The sequence below is a fragment of the Gymnoscopelus braueri genome, assembly GCF_963280865.1.
Source record: "Gymnoscopelus braueri genome assembly, chromosome: 20".
Classification (NCBI taxonomy): Eukaryota; Metazoa; Chordata; class Actinopteri; order Myctophiformes; family Myctophidae; genus Gymnoscopelus; species Gymnoscopelus braueri.
Window position 1 is genome coordinate 15,139,399 of NC_137622.1, and position 15,180 is coordinate 15,154,578.

The following is a 15,180-nucleotide window of genomic DNA, read 5'->3' on the forward strand; positions in this document are numbered from 1 at the left end:
TTTGGACAGAAACGTACTATATTTCCTATGAAGGCTGTGTCAATGTGTTGTGTCCTTCCAGTGGGCCAGTCAGTGTTAAAAGACCTGTCTAAGGTCCGTCGCCTGAAGCAGTCGGGTGAGTCGTTCCTCCAGGATGGCTCCTGCATCAACGTCGCTCCTCACCTGCACAAGTGCCGGGAGTGCCGTCTGGAGCGTTACCGCAAATACCGGGATGATGACACCGATGATGACGACGATCCTAATGTGGCCTGTCGCTTCTTCCACTTCCGCAAGTATGTACCTGAACACCAGTGCACTACTGTCTGTCACATCACGTCTTCATTGAGTTCTTGTCATTCCATCACTGTGAGCCAAAAGAACTCGCAACAATCATAACACCGTCCTCCAAACTGTAACTTACTAGTAATGTATTTAACCGTTGTCTTTGCTGTCCAGGCTGGCGTTCACTCGTAAAGGTGTGCTGCGCGTGGAGGGCTTCCTGAGTCCCCAGCAGAGCGATGCCATGGCCATGGGGCTGTGGCTACCCGCTCCGGCCATCCAGGAGGGCCTGGACCTGGACACCTCCAAGTACATTCTCGCCAACGTGGGAGATCAGTTCTGTCAGCTGGTCATGTCTGAGAAGGAAGCCATGATGATGGTGGAGCCCCACCGTAAGTAACAAGAGAAATTCCAGTTAGCCACATTAACCCAGGCATCCCTATCTGAGCATGACATTACAGCCAAAAATATTCCCAATTTTGCAAAATAAAAAAATACATTTTCAAAAATCTTTAACAATCTTCTGAAAATAGCCAATCTACGAGCTCTCAATGCGTCACATTTTGAAATTGTTTCAAAATGCTCGCTTATAATGACATGCCCAAAGTACTAGGGATGCCAGGTTAAAAGTGATTTATGCTACTGTGTTTTTAGAATGGAAAAATTAGTTCGCACCCATAATTGTTGTTAACTGTTGCACCCATAGAGTTCTAATATATCTAGAGAACGTCCGGCCCGTCCCCACTCCAATGTTGGAGCCAATAGAGCATGCGCAGTAGCATCCTAAATGTGGAAGTCTTGCAATACCAGATTTCTGTGGCTTCAACAATCCTCTGTGGTTCCTGGGGGCTTGGATGCACCCCTACGCTGTACCGTCTAGTTTGTAATGGTGTCTTGTCTTCTGGCCTGTCCTGCAGAGAAAGTAGCATGGAAGCGGGCGGTGCGGGGCATCAGGGAGATGTGTGACGTGTGTGAGACCACCCTGTTCAACATCCACTGGGTGTGTCGCAAGTGTGGCTTTGGAGTTTGTCTGGACTGCTATCGACTCCGCAGGAACAGACCCCGGGAAGGTGAGGCTTACTGGAGACGTTTTGGCTTCATTTACAATATTATATTGGTCCATATAATTTTATTTTATTTTATTTTTATTATCTTGATGTGTGTGTCTGAAATGTCCAGTATGTACTGTAAATATGTTCTTTCCCTCAGATGTAGATGAGGTTCCAGAGGATGAGGTCTTCTCTTGGCTGAAGTGTGCCAAAGGTCAGCCTCATGAACCACAGAACCTCATGCCTACACAGATCATACCAGGAGCAGGTAAGACCTCTAACTTTATATGCGCGCACACACACACACACACATACAAATCTGACATGTACATCAAAATACTTCGAATGCGAAATCCTTCTTCCTCATGCCTAATTCATACTCCATAGTACAACGGTGCTGCTTGCTGAAAAGAACAAATTCAACGCATTGTCAGTTTGTGGATCTGTTCTTTTTGCCAAGTGACACCTTCGTGCGATGGCTTATCAATTAAGCTTAATGTTTAGCTTTTGTAGTCTGTGTCCTTCCTGTTGTATTGACTGAAAGTGCCCCCACCCTCTTGTTTAGCTCTCTACAACATTGGGGACATGGTCCATTCAGCCAGGGGCAAGTGGGGTATTAAGGCCAACTGTCCCTGCACCAGTCGACAGACAAAGCCTCTAGTGCGCCCCAGCGCCCCCAATGGGATTTCGCAGGTATTGCAAAGCCGTTCTATCATTACCTGTACTATGAAATGCATTTGACTGTCAGGCTCTAATTTCTTCTTGATCAACGCCATGTTATCTTGTTACTGTGTCAGCAGTCCACAGGGAGTAACAGTGTTGGCGTCAGTGCTGCGACCTCGAGTATTGGCTCTACCAGCAAACCAGAGGGAGAGACGCCAGTGGTTAAAACAGAAGCCACAGCATCAGACGGAGGGGGTGCGGGCGGGGAGACTGTGGGGAGTACCAGTGCCTCAACATGTAGTACCAGTGCTCCCACTAACCTCACTCAGACCTCTGCCAAGGAGTCTCGCTCTTCTACGGGAGAGGGCGGCACTGCCCTGCATTGGCTGGCAGACTTGGCCACACAAAAAGCCAAGGATGACACTAAAGGTACTTTAGAAATTCCCAGTCAGTTTAACCACTTTCAGCCTGGCATCCCTGGAAGATGTTTTTCCACAATAAAAAACGAAACAAAAAGAAAGTTAGCTTGTAGATCAGCTATTTTATGCTATTTCCATATTTACTGTATAATAATGTAATTAACAGGTTTTGAGTTGCACTCTAATTATTTTCTTCCAGAAACAGGGTCTTTCCGCTCCATGATGGGCAGAGACTCTCGGCCACCCTTTGGCTTGGACTCGCTCATATCCAAGCCTTCTTCTGCCAGCCCTAAGCTCTTCAACAGCTTGTTACTTGGGTCCAGTACAGCCCAGCCTAAGCCTGAGGGATCCAGTCTCCGGGACCTGCTCAACTCCGGTCCTGGCCGACTCACCCAGGGCCCTGGAGACAGCGGGGTGCCTTTCCCTTCCGTATTTACCTCAGGAGGGGTAAGCATGCCTAAAAAGCATTGTGACTAGTGGGATGGGGATCGAAACCCGGCCTGTTCTAAATTTCTGAGCTTATCAATACTCGTATCGAAACTAGGGGGTCCTAGCGTGACGTCATGTGCTGAGAGCTATTTGAATTCATTTGCATTGCCTGGCCACCTCTGTTAAAAAATGGAAGAGGTATTTAATTACCTCACATGCGTGTTTGCTCCATTTCATCTGGTGAAAGCACTAGGGTTTGTTTTTTTATACTGTGTAGAGTAGAGTTTTGCGTGCCAAAACTACATCTACTTATATCCAGGGTCCCTACGGTCATGACATTTCTGGAAATATTTTGAAATTATAAAAAACCTTTCCAGTCCTGGAAAAGGTTTGGAATTCATCAAGGGTCCTGGAATATCCTGGAAAAATATTTGGCTATGCATTGTTTTTGGCTATTGATTTTGTTTATAAAAAACGTTTTCCAAAACATGTATATAACACAAAATATGTAAAAATGTTCTCCGAACGGGCTGCGTGATTGCAGCCTAATGTATACCGGACGTGACAAAAAAGAACAGATCTACAAGCTTACAACATGCTGCAGAGTGTTGTGTAGTTAGTTAGTAAATTTGGTACGAAATTTGGAATGGAATTATACCATTCTATATTCTATGCTTTTTTTTTGCTACACAGCCTGTCTTTAGGCATTGCACATAGGAGTAAGAGACTCCTTTATTGCGCTGAATGATTGTTATTTAGGCCTGGAAATTTGGTTAAATATTCTGGAAAAGTTTTGGAGAAGTTTTGGAAAATCATTGGTAAAAATGTGTGGGAACCCTGTAATCAAATCTACAACCTCAACCTCTTGATGAGTCTTAAAGCGACAGTACAGGCATTAACTAACACAGTGTGAAAATGAAACAAAACCGTTTCTTCAATATTAAGCACATTTTACCAAACAAAAAATGTCACTTGACATCTGTCTGATAGAAGACTATTTGGAGGGCCTAGTAATGAGTTGTCAGGTGAAAATATGTTAACATTTGACAAAAATGAGGTGATCGTATTCCAGAAGTCCTCATTGACCCAAATGTTTTCTGTTGTCTGTCAGGGTGACAAACTGAAGGGCAGCCTGCCCAACTTCCTGGATCACATCATCGCCTCTGTGGTGGAGACCAAGAAGGCGGAGGGTCGGCGTCCCGGTGGCTCAGAGGGTGGGGAGCTAGGTGTGTTAGGGCCCCGTAGGGATGGGGTGATGGGTCTCAGTGTGCTGGATCCACACACCTCCCACACCTGGCTCTGTGATGGTCGACTCCTTTGCCTTCAGGATCCCGGCAATGCCAACAACTGGAAGATCTTCAGAGAGTGTTGGAAACAAGGGCAGGTAAGAGATCAGCATCACATAGAACTGCAAGCCAAACATGTCGAATTAGATGACGGGGTACAATAGAATGAGGACAGGTTAGGGGTTACAATCAAATGAGTACTATCTACACGCTCACAACGGGTCACATGGAAACATGTGATCTTGTAGTTTGTCAAATAAGTATAGATCAAGCATACTAGAATGCTAGTAGAATGAGGATATTTGATGTTGGGCATTTGATGTCTTAAGTTTAGTTCTTAGACATTTTATGTTGAAGTTTAGTTCTCTCGTCTCTCGTGTTCGCCTCCAGCCTGTGTTGGTGTCAGGGATACATAAGCGTCTGAATGGCGCCTTATGGAACCCTGGAGCATTCAGCCTGGAGTTTGGAGATCAGGATGTAGATCTGGTCAACTGTAGAAACTGTGCCATCATCTCCGATGTCAAGGTCAGAGACTTCTTCGACGGTTTCGAGATCATCTCCAGTGAGTAACCCTTCATGTACTGCTTTTTAATTCACTCCGCTGGTTTCTGTTCATATAATATTTTGATGGGTCTGTATTTGTGTGTCTGCAGAGCGTCTAAAGGGTACCGATGAACAGCCCATGGTGTTGAAACTGAAGGATTGGCCTCCTGGAGAAGACTTCAGAGATATGATGCTGACACGGTGAGAAATGAGAATGTTGTGATTTATGCTATGACTCACACCGGCTTGTAGAGATGCACGGATGGCCTTTTTCGTCAACCTAATCCGTGTGTACACATTCATTATCCATCCGTCATCCAACCGCATTCATTATATTATCCTATTTATAGATACGCACTGACCGATGTCAAATAATTATAATTTCCCAGACGTTAGTTTTCTTAGTTGTGAGATCACAGAAATGCATTGTTTAACGAATGATTGGGTCGTCCCTCAGTCTTTTTTTCTTCTTTTTCTTGCAACGCTTACATACAGAGGTCGCTCTAACTGTACTGTAGGCAATGGAATTCTATATGGATACGTACTTGTACATACAACGTCACTCACCGCTGTCGCGATCACCAATGTAGTGACTGTATACATATCCATGGTAACAGCAAGCCCTCTGTCTTCATCACTTTCTCACATTACAACTTTTGCTAAGACATATCCAGCACTTGACTCGTCGTCTGCAGCGTAAACAATTTCACTAAATCACTCCCACGCCAAACCTTTTATTCCTCCCTTTTTGGGCGGTGAAACCGCCCCTATAAGTGAGGTTTGGATATTTGTACAACAAATCCTGCGCTGTGATTGGCCAAAAATGAACCCCGCCTAACCCTGCACCGTGATTGGCCAATCACAGTCTATTCAGGACTGTGATTGGCCAGTGTCACATGACACATGTGCATAGCCCTATATAAGAAACCATAACTTTAAAAAAAACCATACATTTGTTTTTTTTAAGTTATGGTTTCTTCCATCATAAAGAGTGTTTCAATAAATGTATTTATTTTTTGTACATGATTGGTTGACTCCATTCAGTATTGTGATTAGCTAGCAAGACACCGCCCACTTCACACAGGGTGTGATTTTTTCATTGTGTTTTAAATCCTCTGTTACGTTTCTCTCTCACTTTAGCATCCTTTACGTCCACTGTGTTGTTGTTTGGAAATGGAACTACCCCTTGCTGGCAAAGCACGTGTAGTAGGAGGCTAATTTGTGCCTGATGGAAAATGACCTCATAATAAAATACTTCAAACGCACGGACGCCGAGATTTCGTGCTTTTTAAAAGCTATAATAGGCCTATTGATAGATGTCATTAATTTATTTCCTGCATTATTTCACCTGCGGCTTATCCAATATTAATGAATAATTATATTTGATTGACCCAAATCCACCCAAACTGCGGTTATCCACGGCTAAAACTGCGATCCGCGCATCTCTACCGGCTTGGACTACCCAGCAAACCACTTAAACTATCCCCACCACTTAACACTGTTCCACAAGATCAGTGGTTCTCAAAGTGGGGTCCAGGGACCACTAGAGCTCCTTGCGGGCGTTCTAGAGACTCCCCAGCAAAATGAGGAACAGTTTAACCATTTAGCCCATGTTTTAGAGTTAATTAAAAATAGCTGATCTACAAGCTCACAACTTGTCACCTGGTGAGTTGCGGAGCCCTTGACATTAAAATGTTTGAGAACCTAGATGTAGTCCATTCTGTCAGGCTGATAGACTATTGTTTAGTATTTAGCCACAACTTAATGTTCTCCTGCCCCAGGTTTGATGATCTGATGGACAACCTCCCCTTGCCCGAGTACACAAAGAGAGATGGTCGTCTCAACCTGGCTGCGCGGCTGCCCAACTTCTTTGTGCGTCCTGATCTGGGACCTAAGATGTACAACGCTTATGGTGAGAGGGAAGACTGACCCACATTCACTCCTCTCATAAAGGATATTTGCCTATTGCTATTTTTTTTTTATTGCTCCTCATCTTTTTGTGTGTTTACCTTTCACCCTCCCAACACACACACACCCCTCTCTTACCTCAGGCCTGGCCTCCACAGAAGACAGGAAGGTTGGCACCACCAACCTCCACCTGGATGTGTCCGACGCGGTCAACGTTATGGTCTATGTTGGTATCCCTCAAGGAACTGGAGATGATGGGCAGGGTGAGTGTACTGTGACACACACAGAAGTTGGTGAACATAAAAAAATAGCTGTTCTACAAGCCTTCATTGCGACACTTTGAGAGCTTGTATGTCATCTATTTTTGCACACTGTTGTGCGACAAAGTATAAAACAACGCTTAAGTGGTTAATTTATTTGTTGATGTATACATTTCTTTTATTTGAACAAATCTGCACATCTCGATTATTAGATTAATCAAAAAAGTAATCGATAGAATAATTGCTAAGAGAATCGGTGCAGCTCAGTTGGACATTGTCCGTTCATGTCCTAAGTCCTTCTGGCGTCAATCAGACCCCATAAAAGACCTGGCAGTGGTTCTCACTTTTTGATTGTGGCCAAATTTCTCATTCACAGAGGCAGGTGTCGCTGGACGCAAAGGTCTGTAGACTTTTAAATTGCATCAATGCTGTAGCATGCCCTTCTTTGACTAACTCCCCCTTTCTCCGCCGCCCCGCCCCCACTCCCCCCACCCCCCCACCCCCCACTCCATCCCGCTGATCCAGTCTGTGTAGTAAGGGGTCAGAACACAGCGTTTCATCCATGTTTTACGGTTATAAGGTGGCTGTAAAACAACATGTATTAACCCCTTGAATGAACGGCCAATGGTGTCAATTTCTTTTCACATCTTTTTCTAATACTCGTATCTTAATAAACTCTAGATGTCAATTAGATGGGTTAGAAAATGTGTAACTTATCTTTTCATGTCTATGTAGTGAACTTTGAAATAAATCTAGAAATAATAGAATTTAATTGAACAAGAATTGATTTCACCCCTAGAAGAGCAGTTATCTGGTCCCCTACACACTGTACGATATTTGACCCGATTTCACTGTCAGGGATATTTTTTGGTGTTCGCCGACAAAACCACCGATCTCAGTTAAGATCGGGCGTTCCTCGGCGAGGTGTTGATCGCGCAGTGTGTAAGGTACTCTGAGAAGAAACGCCCCGATAAAGTATGGTCGGCGAGGGGTTCCTGACTTTTAGATTTCAAACTTGTTGGATATTTGGGGCTATCGGCCCCGCTCTAGTGCACACTACAGCCAATGAGAGCACATTACAGCCACGTACCGTGGCTAGTCCTCCCGCATAGAACCGCAATATTACTGTCCAGAGAGAGGGGAGAGATACAGAGAAATTGAGAATTATTTAATGTCAATCATTAGCGTCCTGTCTCGGTCTCGCGCATATATACAGGAGCCTTTTACGTTTTCGTGAGATATTTGGAATAAAAATAAATGTGTATTGGGTCGGGATCACATCGTGGTGAAATATCTTGCAATCAGTGAACCCCTGTCGCCGACCAATCAATCGTGCGAGAATCACAACGATATATTTAGCCCGATTTCAAGAGAGAAACTCCTGCAATGTGAAATGCTTAACGATCTGTTAACTCGCCGACCATTTCAAATGTCGGGCAGTGTGTAGGGGCCCTTACTGTGAATGAAGGGCACATATTTTATTAGCATTCAGAGTCCCTCTCACTTAGGGCTCTACACAACATGCCAACACAGGCAGAAAAGCCTTCCTTCAGCGTCTGTGGTTCGCAATCAACTGTAGTTTTCGCTGTGTTTTTTAGCGATAGTCAGCCAGTGGCCGTTCACCCGACTGAACACGTTTAAAGGTGCTGTTATATTTTTTAAGTTAAAGTTAAAGCTCTATATCTGATGGCAATCATTGTTAGAATCTCGAGTAACATGGAATCATGTGATCAAGTATGATCAAGTATATTCATTCACATATTCTCCCTGACATCAGAAAATCGGCCAATTATATTAACAGTAGTTGTGACAGCTCTCCCCGTTAGCTTGACGAGAACAATCTTCCCAAGAACTTCCCAAGTCAGTTCTGCATTCTGGTATTGTGAAACAGCCCTCATCATATCTAGCAGAGCTAGATATACTGTGATACAAACTACTGCCATCTCCTGGAACAAAGTCTGCCATCAGCTGATCGTCAGTTGCAGTCTTTTTAATGTGTTCGAGTGGAACTTCTACCAGAGACATGAGGCAATGCAAATTGATCTGGTCGCGGTTACTTCTTCCAAGTCAGTTTGGTGTGTCAGGGCCTTTACATGTTGCAGGCACCTTGTCATACTTTTCTATTTCTTGCTCTGTCTCTAGAAGGATAAATGGTAGAAGGCACCAATGTCAACACACACGCAACGCCTTCAAGATTTAGACATGCACTTAAGTTACTTGACCAACTAGTTAACTGCCCCGTAGAGGACTAGGTATTTGACTAGGTATTGGTGAGACGATGGGTCTAAATAGCTTTGAGTTTTTGGCAGCGAACTTCCCAAAATATGTATATTTTTAGTAATTGGCACATTAGTGTGGTTTGTCCTTTTTACTTCATTTGTTCATTGTCTCCGCCAGGCCGAAGGCGTGGTCGAGACTATGTTTTGCACCCCGTCCGTCCGTCCACCCGTTTGCGAGCAGCTAATCTCCGGCACCGACACTGTTGGCCCGATCGAAGCGAAACTGTGCACACACACTCCCTAGAGGCCAAGGAAAAACCTCTACACTGCATTTTTCACATCGGCCTTTTATAGCCTCAAATCATAAACGCAGCGTCCAATTGCAGTGAAACTTTGCACACAAATTCCCTCTAGGCCAAGGAAGAAATGCCACCATTTTCACATGGTCCTGTTATAGCGTCAACAGGCACAATTTGTAGTATTCCTACAAATTGTGTCCAAACATCACTCAAATCGGTACACATTATCTCTCTAGTCAAGACGGGATCTGTCCAATTTTTCAAATTCCATCCTGATTGGCAAATTTCGAATTCGAACATTGCTGGTCCACAATAACTTACCTGACCTGGCAGAGACCTCCGAGGAGCCCTTTTTCGAATTGTTTGTCAGATTTGATACAAAGAGGGTGTGTCAGGCTCTGAAATTTTCTGTTGACCATTTCATATTCATTTGGATTTTCCAGCGGAACAATTTTCAGTCAATATTGAAGTTTATTAAACAGTATAAAACTCAAGACTAATCGGAATTGATTAGTTAAGAGCCTACGTATGCTCAGCCTCTCTCTAGCTGCACTTTTATTGGATTATATGATAGTCGCTAGAACCTGGATGTGGACGTCTGTTATTTCTGAATGAATTGGTACTTGGACTAGTGTTAGATCCATAGTGTTGATCATCTGTTTACCTGCCATCCCAGACTGTGTACATTGTGACAGTAGATGTTTCACTCTTCCCAAACCTTATACTGAATGTACAGTGCATTGTGTATTTGTTTATGGATTGGTTACTCTGTAATCTAAGACATGTACTTTTAAGTGGGTTACAGGTTGTCAGTGTTTTCAGAATCTGTTCGGAAGGCAAAGACACTTGGGCGTTAGTAATTTGTGTCACAAATGCAGCAGCAGATACAGTAGCCATAGCTCAAATACAGTAGATATAGCTCAAATGTAGTTGTCCAGAATGTCCATATTAGAAGTGACTGTGTGTAGTGACCCTGCTATACCCTTTGTGTGTGTGTATCTGGTGCTTTAGAGGTTATGACCACCATTGAGGAGGGTGATGTGGACGAGATGACAAAGAGAAGAGTGTACGAAGCAAAGGAGAAACCTGGAGCACTTTGGCACATCTATGCCGCCAAGGACGCTGAGAAGATCCGAGAGCTGCTTCGCAAGGTCAGCTATTAATAGTTCTACATCTCAGATAAAATGTTATCCCTCAGGCTGCAGTATGATCTGCCGACTTAAAAAAAACATGTTTTAGAATTTTCTGAAAAAAGAAAATATGATCTGCATGTCTGTCAGAATTGACTTTTTTTTATTTTATATTCCTTACAAAAAAAGAAAAGAAACATATTTGAACCATTCCAATGCATCACATTTTAGAGCATATTTGAATGAATATAACATCTTGTATGCAGGAAAACCTAATTTAAAGACTGCAGATGTGCCTTTTTTTCTCTTTCTGTGCACCGGCTTTGGTTGGTCCTGAGAAACACTCTTGCTAGATCAAATGAATGATTCATACCGGGGATGTGCACGACTGACCAAACCGTTGCATGAACTTGAACAGTAGATTTCCTAGAAGTGCTTTAAAGTCCTCACTCCTGCAGTGACAAACATCTGACTAGCACTGCCCCTGGGTTTTTAAGGAGAATTCTCATTGCATCATTATATGCAACCTTTGCATACTAGATTCTTTTATAACAGGACCACATGTGAGCAGTATAGAGCGGTGTGCAATATCCCTTAAACAATGACACTTTCACTTGAGTAGAACATTGACTGGATTTAGAAGCAACAGTGTTTGCTTGAGCATACAACTTTCGACATTTAAGATTCTGATGTAGCACTATCTGATCAAAAAAAGCACTAGGTTTGTGTGCAATATAGGGGTCCGTTGTGTCGCAGTGATGCTAGAGGCCAATCAGTTGTCTGCAGTGTTTTCACGTCACCTTTAGTATTGCCTCAGCTCGCTTGGAACCTTGACGAAGGTAATGTCAATGTACCTTTAGTTACAGAGTTTTCCCTGAAGCTGCATGAAGCCTCTTTAAATGCTGTGGGGAGAAGGAGTTGCTCTTTCCTACTTGAGACCCTTCTTGTGTTGTCAATGGACACACTTCATAAATGGGTCATTATATTGGAAGTACTACCACTTAGCTGTACATGTTTCCCAGTGCTTCCACACAGTCACAGGTTTTTCCACCACTTTTTTCAGTATATTGTTTTGTAATGCTCCCATACAGCAGACAAAAACGATGATGATGGATCCACTAACTGTACTTTATTTGTCCAGTTGCCATTTATTACGATCCTTAAGGAATGTTTCAGATTTGTACAGTCAAGATCGCCCAAAGAAATTGTTTTTCCACATAGAAATGTTGATTGCTTGTTGGCCAACAATAATCCACATGTACAGTAATAGTTCTGTAAAAACTGTACTGGGAATTTCTAATGAAATGCCATGTAAACCAAATACTTACTTTAACCCAAATATCCACGGTAATCAGGGTGTTTGCACTGTATATTTAAATGCAGTCTGTGTGTTTGACGTTGATATTGAAATGTAATGTCCTGTACTTTCTCCCCATTTGTGTCAGGTGGGAGAGGAACAGGGTCAAGAGAACCCTCCAGACCATGACCCCATCCACGACCAGAGCTGGTATCTGGACCAAGTCCTCCGCCGTAGACTTTATGAGGAATATGGAGTCCAGGGCTGGGCTATTGTACAGTTCTTAGGAGATGCTGTCTTTATCCCTGCTGGTGCTCCACACCAGGTGAGACCTTTTTGCTTTACTTTTAACATGAATAGAATGTTAGGATTCAGGTTGAAAACTGGTAACTGCCCATTAAGGCCCAATTTACATGTAGTATTACTGCATTGGCCTGCATTTAGGACTATAATATAAGAATTGTTTTTCAAGGCAATCTGATACTGACAGATGTGGAGACAACCAGACCATTAAAACCTGAGACTGATGCAACCCTAGGTTAATGCACTGTTACTTCTCTATCAAGGGGATAAATTGTATTAGAAATACGAGTAGGCAAGGATACTTTTTTTTTATTGTATTTAAATGTAAATATATCTATACATTTTTGTCAAGTTGAAATTGGGGCTGGGGTTCATCTTATAATCAGTCGTTTATATTCTGGTCAGTGTTGTAATATGTGGATCTGGATAAGTAAAAACTGGGGACACATTGTGTCACCGGCTATGGTGGGTTAACCGTGTTGACATAAACCCTAGGAGTGCTAGGAGACCAACATTATCCAGTCACAACAGCTGTCTTTTCTGTCCCTCATCCACAGTGAACTATTAAAGCAGCACTATGTAACTTTTTAACAACTATATAGCATATTATATCCCACAAAATTATAAAGTTACATGTTTAAGCAATAACAAACATCCTTCCATAAATGTATAGACTCAGGGGGTCCCTGCGAGGGGCTTTACTGTATTCCTATGTATACGGGAGACAATGAGTTTCATCCTGGCATTTGCCACGGCACCGAGGTAGAACTGCCAGTCAAAGCGAAGACTGGCCAATTACAGCGTGTCCTCGCAGAGAGACTCTTGGGTAATGAAGTCAAAGACGTTGGCTGCCATGTTATTTGTGTCCAAAGTGGCCACTGATACCCCAAACTACATAGTGCTGCTTTAACTGTTGGCCCAAAGACATCTGTAACTATGTACTAAGTACAAGTGCATACAGTGCATGTGAAAAATGAGAGCTGGTTGCCATGCAGAAAGAATAATGCATATAAATACCAGGTGTAAATGCGTAGTATGTGATCAAATTGCTTATTATCTGGATAAAATATTTAGGTTACAATGACGGGTATAATTAGGCCCTGAGAAACGGCATCATAATGAACTTGTGATCTTTATTGTTAACCATAGCATTCCTCCAGAATCTGAGTCAGTCAGTTGATCTGTGATTTGTTCATTTTGTTTTTGCATTGTGCCTATAGGTGCACAACCTGTACAGCTGTATCAAAGCGGCAGAGGACTTTGTATCTCCAGAGCATGTGAGGCACTGTTTCAGACTGACCCAGGAGTTCAGACATCTCTCCACCACTCACTCCAACCATGAGGATAAGCTACAGGTTGGCGTTTCCTCATTCTCTCTTTACTTTTACTAATCACAATCTTGCGTTTAAATTGTTAGAAATAATGCATTTAAGAGTTTGCCACATTTACATGTGTGTCAGTGTTGTAAATGCATGTTTTGTGTTCTTCAGGTGAAGAACATCATTTATCACGCAGTGAAGGACGCCGTTGGGACTCTAAAAGCCCATGAGCCGAAGCGCCCTTAGTTCCCCTGGCTTAACCACTGTCCAAGACCTCCAGGCACCCAAGACCACTCTGACTATGTGCACACATGTACAAGTTGCATACCTTTGCGCACACACACACACACACACACACACACACACACACACACACACACACACACACACACACACGCTGCAGTGATAAATAATAGGGGTTTCCGCAGGGCAGTGAAGGCCTAGGTTTTATGGGGGCGAGGGAAATGTGAGAAGATGATGCTGCTCACACAATTAATTTGAGGTGGGATGTGGTCTTACGGGACGGGGAGGGGGGTAGGGCGGGTTAGGGGTAGTTAGTTAGTCAGCGCTTTGATGAAGGAAGTTCTTCATCACTGTTACACGATATGCTCAAAAAACACGTCTAGTTGTTTTCCAATTCACTTTTGATTAACCCTGTATTTAAGGTCAGCGTGTTTGTTGCTCTATTGTTTTATTGTTGTTATAATAAATTGAGTTGACGAAGGGAGGGAGACTGTGAGGCAGAATGTTGATGTGCCTTCAGAGCAGAGACGTTCAGCTGCTGCGTGAGCATCTAAAATGTGAGCACTGGCTAACTTCCTTTTTTGACAACGTCAATATTATTTTTCTTCAGTAGAAGAGCGGTTGGCTGTTTTTTTTTTTTCTTTTCTTATGTAGAGATTTAATTTTGTTTTTGTTGTTAAAAGTTTTCACCAGCTGATTCCTTTTGCACTATGGCTGAAAATGGGTTTGTGATACAGCCAGTGAAGGGAAACAGACCAAAGTTTTCTATTTTCAGTTGTCTTATTTTCACTTTTAGAATTCAAACTTTCAGAAGTATGTTATCTACTTTGTTTTGTATAAAAATCAAGATAATAAAGGTAATAAAGAAGCTTGTTTTGATTGAATGCATCCGAGAGGACCGGTCTGGAGAGGTGTCTTCATTGGTTGGGTCACCTCATTGTTGTCCCACTGCAGACTCCCAACAACATTGTAAAAGTATCACGACTCCAGCCGAACAGAACTACTGGCCATTAACATTGTATCAATATATATTGATCTTAGCAGTCTGTTTTGATTTTGTTTTCCAAAATAAAGTTTCCAAAAATAAATGTATGCTGGTTCATTATTCCATAATATGAGAGATGGAGTTGGGTTCACTGAAAGGCTGTTTTGAGTGACTGATGTTTGCTTGGTGGTTTGATCTGAGATATCTTATCTGACTGGTAAGTGCTTTAAATTAGGTGTGTGAGTTGCTGATGCAGTAGCCTATGCATGTCTATCTAGTCTATTTTGACCCAGCTTTCACAGAATCAGCTCCTGGTGTCTGAATTAGTAAGTGGATCACAAAAATGGGGCAGTCACACTGGCACCAAATGTCCAATCGTGTGGATAGGAAAAATAGAAGACAATATTACATTGTTTTGTGCAATACATCGCATAATCCGTCAGTGTGTACGAATCTGAACATCTAAAGGGAGTTTTTGGGTGACTTTCATTGCTTTCACTAATTGGGAGTTAATTGAGTAATCTGCAGTCATCATCACTGGCATGGATGGGAGGACCCAATATGAGTCAC

General features: G+C 42.8%; 1 protein-coding gene across 3 annotated transcripts in view; it reads left to right on the forward strand.

Annotated features, from left to right (window-relative positions):
• kdm3b (lysine (K)-specific demethylase 3B) overlaps positions 1 to 14,713 on the forward strand; it is a 29,297-nt gene extending 14,584 nt beyond the window's left edge. For 2 of the 3 annotated variants that reach the window (XM_080416688.1, XM_080416689.1), the window contains 17 exons: positions 62 to 272; positions 436 to 650; positions 1,176 to 1,328; positions 1,468 to 1,575; positions 1,873 to 2,000; positions 2,105 to 2,399; positions 2,589 to 2,836; positions 3,930 to 4,202; positions 4,495 to 4,666; positions 4,758 to 4,848; positions 6,429 to 6,559; positions 6,699 to 6,818; positions 7,192 to 7,215; positions 10,345 to 10,484; positions 11,909 to 12,085; positions 13,284 to 13,418; positions 13,554 to 14,713. In XM_080416688.1, the coding sequence (XP_080272814.1) occupies positions 62 to 272; positions 436 to 650; positions 1,176 to 1,328; positions 1,468 to 1,575; positions 1,873 to 2,000; positions 2,105 to 2,399; positions 2,589 to 2,836; positions 3,930 to 4,202; positions 4,495 to 4,666; positions 4,758 to 4,848; positions 6,429 to 6,559; positions 6,699 to 6,818; positions 7,192 to 7,215; positions 10,345 to 10,484; positions 11,909 to 12,085; positions 13,284 to 13,418; positions 13,554 to 13,628 (2,696 nt within the window). In that variant the 3' untranslated portion in view covers positions 13,629 to 14,713. The remainder of the gene's footprint in view (positions 1 to 61; positions 273 to 435; positions 651 to 1,175; positions 1,329 to 1,467; positions 1,576 to 1,872; positions 2,001 to 2,104; positions 2,400 to 2,588; positions 2,837 to 3,929; positions 4,203 to 4,494; positions 4,667 to 4,757; positions 4,849 to 6,428; positions 6,560 to 6,698; positions 6,819 to 7,191; positions 7,216 to 10,344; positions 10,485 to 11,908; positions 12,086 to 13,283; positions 13,419 to 13,553) is intronic. The other variant, XM_080416690.1, reaches the window with a different exon arrangement.
• The last annotated feature ends 467 nt before the right edge of the window (positions 14,714 to 15,180 follow it).